Raw genomic sequence first — 13,746 nt, forward strand, 5'->3', positions numbered from 1 at the left:
TTAATGGGATTTGATTTTTTTATGGATCCTATAATACTCTAAGTCACAAGCCCCAATTTTGTTTAACTAGACTACCAAAAGATCTAGATGTCTTTTTTAAATAAATAAAAAAAACACACACACACTTTCCTATGGCCAATAGTTTTTCTGCTTTCTGCTTTGCTAATTTTTGGAGATGTGCAGATAAATCATCTGGAGTCGGCCAATTTTCCCTTAAACGGTTCTGAACCACAGTCGGCAGGTCAATTACTGAAAACTCCCAGATTCATTAAATGCAACAAAGCTAAGACCTGCCACTATTTCTGTCCTGCAAACAAATATGTAATTCGTCACATTTTTTGGTGTTTAATAAAAATCAGAAAAAGGTTGGGGACACTTTGATGCATAAATGAGGCTAATCTTTCCTTTACTATCTGTTGGATATAACAAAGTACTTTATGCGCTGTAGGAACCATAAAACCAGAAAGATAACTTAACCCTTGTAAGTTTTCATCATTGTAAAGATCATTTATTTTGATTGTAGGGACTTGATTGTTCTGGTCACAGGTTTACATAAACACATTGTAGTGATACATTTTTTTTTAAATTCTAGACTTGTAATGATGATGCATTTTTTAATGTGTCATGATTATAAAAATAACAACTTCAATGGTTTGTAAAAAAGAGCAGTATGAGTTTATTGTAGATTGTCTCTAATCCACACAAGGACAAAATGTATGCTAACAGGCTTAATCACACAGTTTGTAGCTACACAGCTTCAGGTCATTTAAGTTTTTGTTTTTGTTTCCTGGCACAGACATGGCTTTTAAGCACATTCCATACATTTTCAACAGAATTGATGTCAGGACATTTCCAGAAGCTAAATATTATCCTGGTTTGTCCATTTCAAAAGCAGTTCTGATTTGCATTTGGGATCATAGTCTAGTACGAACATTCAACTGTATCAGCGTCTTCCTCTTCTGATCCGAACTGTTATCTCTAATTAAATAAAATTGGTTATTATTTCTCAATCATAACCAGAAAGTGCCACGTTTTGGGCACAATGGCAATAAGTATGTTTGGAGAAATCAATGTTTCAAACCGGTATCAACTGTTAAGCATGATGGTGGGAGCATCATGCTGAGGATCTCATTATTTGCCAGTGGAACATTGCGTTGCATTGCACAAAGTGGATAGAATAATGAAGAAGCAAAAAAAAAAAATCTTAAACTTCACTTCTATGGTTTAATGGTACAAACTTAGACACTGTTGGGTGTTCAAACAGTACAATAACCCAAAAAACACATCAAAACTACAAAAATAATGATTCAAATGCATAATTGAAAGCCCCAAATTAGCACTACATTCATGCTGATGAGCGTATGTAAACCTCTGACCATCATTTTAAATGGTATGTTGGTCTGATGTGTGTTTCCCTGCAGAAGTACCGTCAGAGCCTGGCTGGACTGCTGGCCCCACCTTATGGAGCCATGGAGAGTGGCTCAAACAACGACAGTAAGCAGATGCAAAAATGCACAGAAAAAATAACATATGTGAGGTCAAAGAGTGCTCCTTTTGGTTTCCATGAACATGGTGAAAGATACCCCAGTTATGCTTTACATTTGAGAGTTTGAAAGACTTCTGAAATCTGTTGTGTAAAGCAGTTGAAACAGATTAGTTGCACATAAACTACATAGGATTGATGTTGCTCTTATAGGCTTTTCTTAAATCAACCACTCTGATGACAGTTTTTCTGCTCAGGACTGACAGACAAAGACAACATGAACTCAGACTCTGGAAACAAGGCTCATAACAAGGTAAATAATTCTAATTCAGAGATCTCAGTTTGAACCCAAAGCTTTATCTTGGATTTGTTTATTAACTGAAAAACAAAGAAAACTAAACTCTTGTTTTGCTTTGAATTCTTGTTTGCCTCAGAATTTGTAAGACAGAAAACTGATGTAACTTTTAAATCTTTACCTGTTGTTATGTAGATCATTATGTTGGATGTTTTTAGTAAGGCTCCTTTTCACATTTGAGTTAATAGGTTCTACATACATCTGAGTAAACTTCCTACAGTCCACCTGTTTTTTTCTTTTTTTATGTGTCGTTGAATGAACCAATTCAATTCAGTTTTATTTATATAGCGCCAATTCACAACACATGTTGTCTCAAGGCATTTTACAAAGGCAATTCAGTTGAATCATACAGATTTCAAGTCAGCTACATATATTCCAATTAATCCTAACTATCAAACAGTGCAGTCGGAGATTCAGTTTATTATTCAAATTGGTTAAAAGGTTTTCTATCTGAAACCCGGCAGATTGCATTGAGTCGGTGACTTGCAGCATTCACTCCTCCTGGATGAACATTTAGCAACAGTGAGCAGTCGCTTGCATTGACTTCGTAGCAATCCCTCATACTGTGCATGCATGTAGCGACAGTGGAGAGGAAAAACTCCCTTTTATTAGGAAGAAACCTCCAGCAGAACCAGACTGAGTGTGAGCGGCCATCTGCCACGACTGACTGGGGGTTTGAGAGAACACATACAGAATGCTAAAATAGATTTTCCTCACTGATGACTCATAGTTTTGATGTTCTGTAGATATGCTAATGCTAGTTAATGCATGCGTGTCGAAGAAAGATCCCATCTGTCCTATTAATATGCTTTCTTTTGTTGTTTTCAGCAGTAACTCTTTGTGTAGGTGTTTGTGTGTGTGTGTGTGTGTGTACAGCGCTCTTATTTTTCTCTGTTAAAGACAGGTTTGGTATGTTAAAAGATGTCTCTGATTCTATGATTACAATATATTGTGCAAACACTCAATGCCAAGCTTCAAACTCACCAAATAGTTTTAAGCAATCTGCTTAACTGCACTTTTACCCGTCTGGTTTATAGTAAAACTGGAAACGTAGGCTAGGCTTCTGTGATTACCGCAACAACATTTCCAGAGTTCTTTTGTGGATGCTGCAGGTTCCCTCAGAGAAGTTGCAGAGAGCAGGAAAGGTTCTCCGTAATGCCATCCTGTCCAGAGCGCCGCATATGATCCGTGACAGGAAATATCACCTCAAAACATACAGGTGTGTGCGCGCGTCTGCATGCAGTTTCACTTGTTTGATTCTAAATGCTTTAATCTTAATTGTCTATATTCAATGATTGAACCATGTGTTGCAGACAATGCTGTGTAGGGACAGAGCTGGTGGACTGGTTGGTGATGCAGAGTGCCTGTGTGCTCACACGGTCCCATGCAGTCGGGATGTGGCAGGCACTGCTAGAAGAAGGAGTGCTTAACCATGGTAACTTTGAATCCCTTAATCATGTTCAAATATACTGCTCAGATAAGCTAAGAATGTGATAAAGCTTGGAAAATATATAGAAAAACCCCGTAATTAACATCTTTACAAGAAAAAAAGGTATTTATAATTTTCTCCAAAACCTACTAAAATATGAGTACAACTGCGAGTATGGATCTATATATCAGTGAAATCCGATTGTTTGGGGCGCGTAGAGAAGCTGCAGTATGTAATGGCTGCTGTTTTTAGGCTCAACCCCTGGCTCAGGTCATTTGTTGCACATCTTTACCCTTCTGTCTCTAAAGTGATTATGTGTATTCAATTAGCCTAAAAAAATGTAATTACCTCTAGCGCCACACAATCTTAAAAAAAAGTTTTTGAGCTCCATTGTGGGATTTGATTTTAGGTTTTAAAGTTTGAAGAGTAAATGTTTCTCCTGAAGGTCTCTTTAAAATGAAACTATAAGGCCCATGCGGTGTGTATTGAACTGTGCACATGTGTGTTCTCCTCAGTCGACCAGGAGCTTGGCTTCCACGACAAATACCTGTTCTATCGGTTCCTCGATGATGATGAGGAGGACACACCGTTACCTAGTGAGGAAGAGAAAAGAGAGAGTGAGGAAGAACTGCCAGAAACCATCCTGTTTCTCGCTCAGATTGGCCCGGATGCACTGCTGCGCATGATCTTAAGGAAACCGTAAGAAACCTTTCGCATTACTTACTACACTGTTAATGCACTCAGGAGAGCTGGTAAAATATAAGCTGTTAGGAATTTCTAAATGTTGAAAAGGTTGTAAAGATCATCACCAAACGTTCACTGGCTGCCCTTGTTTAATATTGTCAAATATATAATAAAGTGTGGCATTAATTGTACAGCTGGGAAGCAGAGTGTATGCAGAAAATCTTTCTAGTGAGTTTTATTCTGACTAACCTCTGTGTGTCTGTAGGCCAGGGCAGAGGACAGCAGATGACCTAGAGATCATCTATGATGAGCTGCTTCATATCAAGGCCTTATCTCACCTCTCCAACACTGTGAGTCAGTTGTTTATTTCTCTTCTAATTTTTCTGAATAGACTAGAACATGGCATCGAAGATGGGTGCTCATCAGAAAAGCTTATCACAGTTTTCTTGACTCTTCTCATCCATGTTAGAAAGTCTTGACTTCTATGTTAGTTCAAGTAGTTTTTGTTTTGTTTTTTAGTGTTTTGATGCGTAAAACAGAGAATTTTAGTCTAATCAAAACAAAATGTTTTTAGGATTGATGTTAATATCACTGTGTTCCCAATTAACAAACCCCACCAAAAAGTAAATAAAGTCCTACAACGTAATCTTTTTTAATCAATTTGACCTCCATAGACATTCTCATTGCTACATTTACAAATATAGATTAATTGAGATTGAAGGTCTCCATGTGCTGCCATTGAAATGGAAACATAGTCAAAGACAGAAAATGTTCAGCACAGATGGTGTTGAGCTGAATCCAAGATTAACAGTTTTTGTTTTGCTTGTGTATTTTCCGTTTGCAGGTGAAGAGGGAACTGGCAAGTGTTGTGATTTTTGAATCACATGCAAAAGCTGGAACAGTGTGTAAGTTTCATATTACTAACGTGGACTGTAAATGTGTCACACAAAGGTTGTATTAGAATATATTACCTTTTCTTCTTTAGCTTCAGTGATTATTCACTGTAGATAGATCTACTGTAGCAATAATTAATGGATATGCAGGTTAGAAAAGTAGTGACAGTATATTTCCACTCATGGAATAGATAGATATTGGCTGGTCACTTAAAGGCTGCAGAAACGTTAAAGCAAGGATTCTACGATTAGCTGTGGAGTTAAAAATTAACATGTTTTAACTTAAATTCACATTTATTTTAGTTTTTATGAATGTTAATGTGTTCTTTACAATGGATAAAACCATTTTCTGAAAGGCTAAAAAGCACTAATTTGGACTATTAGTTCTGTTAGTGGTAGAAATTGACAGCTAGAAGGTGACAGCTCACAGATTGAAAACCTTTGGTCAGGATGTACAATGCCTTGCAAAAGTATGTGGTGATTATCAATATATTATTTAATATTTAATATTAATATTTTAATATTTTATCAAATAATATTTTGGTCTGTTAAGGGTTGTCCTGTGAATATCAGCCCAATAAGGCCATGGTTTTAGGACAAAATTGAAAGGGATGAGCCTGGCATTATTGAGCAGCAAAACTCTGCACACACACACAATGAATTCACACAATTTCTTACTAAACTACTAAACTACCAAGCAAAATTAAAGAATAGGGAAGACTAAGGGACTATGTACAATATAAACAAGTTGATTAAAGATGATTGAAAATCATGACCAAAAAGAGTGATGCAACATTACCATGCAATGTTTATGTTTGAGAACCAAGGATTATCTTGAAGAATCTGGAAATGAAGTTAAGTTAGTCTCGGAACCAACTTAGGCAATAATCAGCAAACCTTTAGACAACCATTCACAATGCAAGATCAGATAAAATATTATTTTAATAAAATAACATTTTAAAGAATGATTTGCTGAATAAAACCAACCTGATGACTAATTTTCAACGGTGTTTAATTAGCTACCTTTATTTATTAAAATATTTAAAGAAGGAAATATTAAAATAATATTTAAGGATATATTATTTTGATAAGAACCAAACCTTTTGGATAAATGGGTCTTAATGGTGTTTAATTAGTTATCACGTTTAGTAAAATCATATTTAGGGAAATTTTATTTCCTATATTGGAAGCTAACAACCTTTCTGGGTAAATGATCTTCAGCTGACTCATAAAGTGGGCGAGCAATTGAGCTACAAAAGAAGCTTATAGTTGTTACCAGAATCAAACACATACCTTTAAAATACCACTAATATGGCGCGTTATGGCCGATCTGTGTTTAAATAAAGTTTGTCTTAACTTTAAAAACAACACAACACATCCTTAGCTGAGTGCTAGTCTGCTAGCACTTACCGTAGCTGAGGTTTTTCAACACAAACAAAAACGAGCGTCATTAAACGAACATTATTTAGATTATTTACCTCTAAACTAATCTTCTCTGCCCAAACATCACCTTTTACGTGAACCGTGCTGAGGAGAAGTTGTCCTGGCATTGAGGAAAAACATCCAGATGTGGGTAAACAAAAGGTTAACTGGCAGCTAACCTCCATAGCTGTGGAGAAGGGCTTTTAGCTGGCCTGGCCAAACCGTACGACAAAGGCACGTTCGGCTTCTTGAGTGGCCGCGATGCGGTGGGATTCTCTCTACCTGGACGTGCACGCAGGAAGGCGTGTGATGCGGTCCCAGCCTTCTTTTTTGCACGCCGTGGGAAAAATCTGCTTCGATTAGGGCTGCTTCTGGAGGCCTCAGATGAAAAGCCAAGTCAAGCTTGTCTTATTTACAACATTTGTATAAAAGAATGCTGGATACTCGAATAGCAAATCATTACTAAACTTTGTTGCATGTGATCATAGTCACTCTCGATCCAAGCTGAAGAGTTATGTCTGCTTGCCAGCAAGAGACATTCACGCTGTTTCTCCTTCCAGCTCCGCTGGGGACCTGTGTGAAAGAGGTCTGTTTGGAACGTGGGGTTTTTATTCAAACAGTGACGTCACAGAAAGTCAGATGTTACATGAAAGATCAAACTGGCCTTTAAATGTTGTAGTCCGTGGCTGGACCCAACAAGTATTTCCTTTTCACATAAACCACAAACTTTATACTTTATGTACAGTATATGTAAGGATTTATGTAACAGATCATCACAAAATTGTGCATACTTGTAAACTTGAATTTAAAGGACACATGACATTTTACAGATAAAAAGCTGAAAAGTGTGGTTTACATTTGTGTTCAGCCCATTTAACCCTGACGTCACTGAATAAAATCCTGGGCAACCAATTGCCTTAAAAAATTGCCTTATTTGGCTACCTGTGTGTCATTTAATCTCATCATAATTGCAGCTTTTTGAAGTGAAGTCCTCAGAATTTTGTTTGTCAACATCGGTGAACAAACAGCATCATGAAGAACAAGGAACACAGCAAACAGTTCAGGAAGAAAGTTGTGAAGAAGTTTAAAGCAGGGGTAGCTTAGCTTGGGACACAGCAGACATGTGGAAGAAGGTGGTCAGGTCAGATGACGCTAGAAATGTACTTTTTTTTGTGTGTAATTGCAGTAAGAGGTGGTTCTAAGAAGTATTGTCTCAGGATAGCTGAATAAAAACGATTTAAGAGTGCGAGTACTTTTGTATGACTTAGTAAAGTAGATTATATGTGGATGATATGCATGTGTGTTTGTCTTTATTTTCCAGTGTTCAATCAAGGAGAGGAGGGCACATCCTGGTACATCATCCAGAAGGGCTCTGTCAACGTGGTTATCTATGGCAAGGTGTGTGTAGCTGTGTCTGGATGCATTCATCCGCTAACTGGGCATCAGCTGGTGTGTTTTCATCGTTTGGTTATGACACATGAGCCTTTTTATGGTTTTCCACTTCATTTGAAAGCATTTCATGTGTATGTAATGGATGAGATGGTAGAAGTCATCATGTCTGAATTCAGCACACTAACACTTGTGCCCTGTGGGGACGGGAAACACCAGCAATGGAGTTTGGCAAAGTCTTCACAACTCAGCTTGACTCATCACAATGACTAACTGGCTTGATGGATTGCATGCATAGACAAAAATCCCACCACACAAATGCGTGTGCAAACAAATGCTTTACACACAAGTTGTGATCATGCATTTGCATTCACAAATGCTCTTTGCAGATGAACAGGCAGACTGATGATTCATCCTTGCTCTGTTTGTGCTCCTGTCTGGTGCTTCTTCTGGGGTCGGATGACTTTCAAGCTCTCTTCGTGTCGGAGCTAATTTGTATCTGACTGTGAGCTTCTCTGCATGTTCATTTTATGTATGTTTTAGGGAGTGGTGTGTACGCTTCATGAGGGGGATGACTTTGGCAAGCTAGCCCTAGTTACAGATTCACCTCGTGCTGCCTCCATCGTCCTGAGAGAGGACAACTGCCACTTCCTCCGTGTGGATAAAGAGGACTTCAACAGGATACTCAGGGTTGGACTTTTTTACAGACACACCCCAAAAGCCATTCAGTTCCCTGTTTCAAAGTATCATTAGGAGCTTTTTGATTAGTTATAATTGACACCTTTACTTTGAATTTGTCTCCCCCCTGTGGCGAACCTGTATATGGGTTGTGTCTCTGCTTAGTGTCTCTTGAGACACTGTCACCAGCCTCACTTTTTTGAATGAATGTTTATTGAATATGTAATAACTTATAAACACCAGTGCAGTTATTTTATACATATATACAGGCACACACACAAACTGAAATTGTTCTGCATATATTTTTAGGATGTGGAAGCCAACACAGTGCGGTTGAAAGAGCATGAACGAGCTGTGCTCATTTTAGAAAAAAGTCCCAGGGCATCCACTTTGGGAAGCATCAAGTAAGTGATATGTTTGGTGGTGTAGATCCAAATATTAGACCCACGATAGTCTTAATTATTTTTATAGGATGACATCAGATCAAACCAATCCTGGCTTCTCCTCAATGGATCATAGTGTTTAAAAATTATTTTCAGCATTGAGTAAATGTTTACTTAGCAGATAAATCAGTTTGAGCCATAAATGCACTGTATGACCCCTGTGGCAGTTCCATAGGGAAGAATTTAAGGCAAACTTTCCGAATTGAGCAGACTCACAAAATGAGTGATTTATAACTTGTAAATCACCTTTAGAAATACATTTTCTAAACTTGACTAAAAAGTGATGTCTGCTGTGAGGTATTATTTTTTAATTGTCTTGAATCTCTTATCCTCTTGTTTTAACTATTGGTTTATTTTTTTACATATTTGGGGGTTCTGTTTCATTAATTTCTGGTAACCTTTATTCATCTGTCTGTCAGAGCACGCTATGGGCTTTCTCCTTAAAGATTCTGACAGTCAAAAAAATCTCAAAGCAATTATTGTGGTTTTTAAAAATATATATCTGTTTTTATTTCCATTATAAATATTTATTATCTTGGGACTGATTATTAAAACAACATACTTGTTGGTTTAAGTTTCTAAAAATACACATGAAAGGGACAAAATGATTTTAAAATTAAGTTTCAGTGCCTTTTAAATTTCTCATTTCTTGTAGATACACTGTGATATCAGGAACGCCAGAGAAGATTCTTGAACACTTCCTGGAAACTATGAGACTGGATATTTATCACAACGAACCAGGTAAGTGTAGATAAATGCCAATTACAGGGTTGTTTGCAACTTTTTATCAATTGAAAAGATACTGTTATGCTGTTTTTGTATATAAAACAAAAATTAAACAGATGACAAAGCAAAAATAGACAACAAAAATACTGTAAATAGAAAGCTGGTTACACAGCTGCAGTGTCTCTCAGTGCATACTGAAGAGTCTACCGTTTGTATTTTTCACAATATAATACTACTTTGAAGATGATTGGTCTAAACTGGACTTGCTGTGGAGATTTACCAATTAGTTCATCACAGTGACAGATTCTTTAAGCACCTCACTTTCTGCTGTCTGTTGTTTTTCTTACCTGTTAGACCCAGCAGTGGATGATTTTGTTCTCATGCACCTTGTCTTCATGCCAAACAGCCAGCTTTGCCCTTTACTAATGGCACAATATCCTTTTTGCCTTTCTCACCTTACTTTTAACGTGTTACCTGCGTATTTTATCTGTGTTCTATAAATTTAACGCATGCAAAGCAGTTTGTATTGTACTGAGGTTGTGAGACTTACCCTTGTGTGCTTTTGCTTTTATTGCTGTAGTAACCAGTTGATCTGTTTTTTCTGAATTGTATGAAACCCCTGTATTTTATCTTAATCAAATCTAATTTATTCACATAAAAAAATCCAGGTCTTTTGTATAGAATACAAATAATGCATATTCTCTTGACATTGCTTTAATTAATGCATGTAATATCTGATAAATGCAGGAGTTGAGGTTAAGAACACATTATCTGCAAAAGAAATATCTTCATTTTAGAATGATGCTGTATTATTTCACCTTAGAAAATTGATGGAATTGACATCTTAGACAGATTCATCTCTTCAAGTTCTTACGGCATCAGACATGTATACCTGCTAACTTGTTGTTCACCTTTAACCCTGCGTGCACCTACCATATGGCCTCTCCGCCGGGCTCTGAACAAGAGAGGCTGGAGTACATGCTCAACAGTAAAAGGAGGGCCCTCATTCTGTCCCTGCGCTGGGCAAACACACACACCTACCTGCTGCAGGAGGAACCTGCTGCAATCTCTTTCCTGGAGGTTAATATGCGCAGGATTTTTCTCCAGGTACTTGCCTTCCTGATGATCTCTGCGTGGTCTGACATGTTCTTCCTGTTTGTCTCTGAAGGAGCTGTACGGAAGTGTGTCCAATGATTCTCGGACACTGAGAGGTCTCAAAGACTTGGTGCCTGACCTTGAGAAAGTTGTGAAGTTACAGTATGTATCAGCTCCTTTGTTTAAAGCTTTAGGTGTAATTTCTTTAAACTCAAAGTTATTTGTATTTATTTTTCTGTGTAGTTCAGAAGAGGTCAAATCAACAAAAAAGGTTTGTATTAAGCAGCAGTTTCTATTACTATTCAGTTTGTGCTATGCATATGCCAGCTGCCTCACAGTGATCTGGATACTGTCATATAATTCAACAGAAGACCCTGATTCGACAGTTCAGCAACGGGGAGGAAAGGCTGCAAAAGAAACAGCCCATTAGGAATCAAGATGACAGTAAGTTACCCTGAGGAATGGGATCATTTGACACTGCTTAGTGGATCCCTATGAGATTCCTTGGGTAAAAAATGTGTCAATATTAAAATTCAATAAATATTTTGTGATAACATATCCAAATGTGACACAGTCAGAGAAGGACATTATAAAATAAGACCTGGACAAAGACAGTCAAGCAGAACTTCCTTTTTGTTCTTGCTATGGAACATTTTTTTTTTTTTTCACTTTAATTTTTTATTCTCATTTTCTGTGGACATATACATATAGATCAAACATTTTCCAGAATATTAAAGCCTACTAAAGGTCCCTCACGTTATCCATGGAAATAACATAAAGGTGAATATATATTGAACATAAGAACAGTAATACAAAGAGAACTTGAGAAAAAAACAACAACTCGGTTGCAGGTGTCTAGGATCTATAAGAGTCTTAAAAAAATAATATTGAAGGTCCTTAAATCTCTTCTTGGGTGTCATATCGTGTCCATTTTTCCCATTTATCTATACAAATGTCTTCTTGTAATCTGAGAATTAAGGTTATTTGCTCCATCACATAAATTTCACTAACAACATTCAGCCACTGTTTTAGCGATGGAGCTGATATCTGACACCAATTCCTTGTTATGGCTTTTTTTGCAAACAATTAACCGAATCTTAACCAAATACACATCTTCTCTCGCAACACATTTTTCCAGGTTTCCAAGATACATTGTCTTAAAATCCTTTGGTATTGAGTACCCACATAATCTTTCAACTATAACATTCAAATTTCTCCAAAACATGGTTAATTTTGGACACGCCCAGAATATATGCTGTATGATTTGCTTCTATATTTCCACACATTCTCCAGCATGGAAGGTGAGACCTGGTTTGCTTACTCTTTATCTTTGGTGTAATAAATAATCTAGTGAGATTTTTCCATCCAAACTCTCTCCAGAGTGTGGAGTTTGTTGTGCCTTGATTTATACACATATCTCGCCATTCTTCAAATGATATTTCCATTTTTATTTCTTTTTCCCAGTTATTTTTCATATATATGGTAGATGCTGGTGTATTTTCTCTTAAGGTTTTATATAATGTCATTTCCTTAAAATTGATTCCTTTATAGGTTTTAATCACAGAGCTAACTAAACCATCTAATGTCTGAAAGTTTTGTATTTCTCTAAGGTAATAATCTCGGAGCTGCAAGTATCGAAATAAGTCAGTGTTCTCCAGTTGATATTTATCTTTTAATTCTTCAAAACTCCTAATTTTACCATCTTTAATTATAGTACAAATAGCAGTTATTCCTCTGTTTTCCCAGATCCTAATGCTATGGAACATTTAAATACAGTGCAGACGACATTTATTTAGATAAAGATGAATAAAAAGCCTTTAAATACAGTCATTTTATTGCAGTACCATAACTTCACATGAAAAAATCGTATAAATCCAACCTTTACTTTGAGTATTTTTCCAGTGAGAAGAAATAACACTGACCACCCTTTTCTTGACCGGAAAAGGGTGGCTTGTCCTCTTCAGGTTGGAGGGGAGTTCCTGCCTCAAATGGAGGAGTTCAAGTATCTCGGGGTCTTGTTCACGAGTGAGGGAAGAATGGAGCGGGAGATCGACAGACGGATCGGTGCGGCTGCCGCAGTAATGAGGGCGCTGTGCCGGTCCATTGTGGTGAAGAGAGAGCTGAGCCGAAAATCGAAGCTCTCAATTTACTGGTCGGTCTATATTCCTACCCTCACCTATGGCCATGAACTTTGGGTCATGACTGAAAGAACGAGATCCCGGATACAAGCGGCTGAAATGAGCTTCCTCCGTAGGGTGGCCGGGCACTCCCTTAGAGATAGGGTGAGGAGCTCGGCCATCCAGGAGGGGCTCGGAGTAGAGCTGCTGCTCCTCCACATCGAGAGGAGCCAGTTGAGGTGGCTCGGGCATCTATACCGGATGCCTCCAGGACGCCTTCCTCGGGAGGTGTTCCAGGCACGTCCCACCGAGAGGAGGCCCAGGGGATGACCCAGGTCACGCTGGAGGGACTATGTCTCTCGGCTGGCCTGGGAACACCTTGGGCTTCCCCTGGAGGAGCTGGAGGAGGTGTCTGGGGAGAGGGACGTCTGGGCGTCTCTGCTGAGTCTGCTGCCCCCGCGACCCGGTCCCAGATAAAGTGGAAGATAAGTATGAAAAGAAATAACAGTTTTTGCCAACATCACTAATGGCATTATTCGTTTGGATAGCTTTGTAAAGGCCCGTTTTGCCAATAGGAGAACACAGTGGGTATGCAGAGGTTTTCCAAATATTCGTCCTATTTTCATACCAAATCGGTTTCAACCTTAGTTTCATCTAACCAAAGCACATTATACCAGTGAAACTCTGTAGCGTTTAACAAACCCAACATGTTAACGTTGTGATTGTAAGACAACACTGTGTAATGGTTGTTCTTGTCTTGTTGACCCTAAAATGCCATTCTTTGCTGCAGTTATCCCAACAGCTATGTCATCAGTGACTTTGTTATAAGTAATTATTTCTTATATTATCATTTATATTATTTCACTGCTGAATAAATGCACTCAAATTAAAAGTTGGACTTCTCTTAATTTTCCAATTCGAGATTGTGCTTTGAGATTATGGACATCTTTACGATGGATTTATACTTAAGTTTTAAAAGCAATATCTACATTAAGATTACTTTCAAACGTATTGTAACATATATGACATTGC

General features: G+C 37.8%; 1 protein-coding gene across 4 annotated transcripts in view; it reads left to right on the forward strand.

Annotated features, from left to right (window-relative positions):
- LOC124869392 (rap guanine nucleotide exchange factor 4-like) overlaps positions 1-13,746 on the forward strand; it is a 45,739-nt gene that overhangs the window by 27,511 nt on the left and 4,482 nt on the right. For all 4 annotated transcript variants that reach the window (XR_007038577.1, XM_047367194.1, XM_047367195.1 and 1 more), the window contains 16 exons: positions 1,422-1,494; positions 1,741-1,796; positions 2,951-3,057; positions 3,152-3,273; positions 3,783-3,966; positions 4,217-4,301; positions 4,796-4,856; positions 7,588-7,664; positions 8,199-8,345; positions 8,643-8,737; positions 9,432-9,517; positions 9,857-9,935; positions 10,432-10,582; positions 10,671-10,759; positions 10,841-10,868; positions 10,966-11,041. Coding sequence is in view for 3 of the 4 variants with exons in the window: in XM_047367194.1 (XP_047223150.1) it covers positions 1,422-1,494; positions 1,741-1,796; positions 2,951-3,057; positions 3,152-3,273; positions 3,783-3,966; positions 4,217-4,301; positions 4,796-4,856; positions 7,588-7,664; positions 8,199-8,345; positions 8,643-8,737; positions 9,432-9,517; positions 9,857-9,935; positions 10,432-10,582; positions 10,671-10,759; positions 10,841-10,868; positions 10,966-11,041 (1,516 nt within the window). In the remaining variant the exon portion in view is untranslated. The remainder of the gene's footprint in view (positions 1-1,421; positions 1,495-1,740; positions 1,797-2,950; positions 3,058-3,151; positions 3,274-3,782; positions 3,967-4,216; positions 4,302-4,795; positions 4,857-7,587; positions 7,665-8,198; positions 8,346-8,642; positions 8,738-9,431; positions 9,518-9,856; positions 9,936-10,431; positions 10,583-10,670; positions 10,760-10,840; positions 10,869-10,965; positions 11,042-13,746) is intronic.

Source organism: Girardinichthys multiradiatus, chromosome 6, assembly GCF_021462225.1.
Source record: "Girardinichthys multiradiatus isolate DD_20200921_A chromosome 6, DD_fGirMul_XY1, whole genome shotgun sequence".
NCBI lineage: Eukaryota > Metazoa > Chordata > Actinopteri > Cyprinodontiformes > Goodeidae > Girardinichthys > Girardinichthys multiradiatus.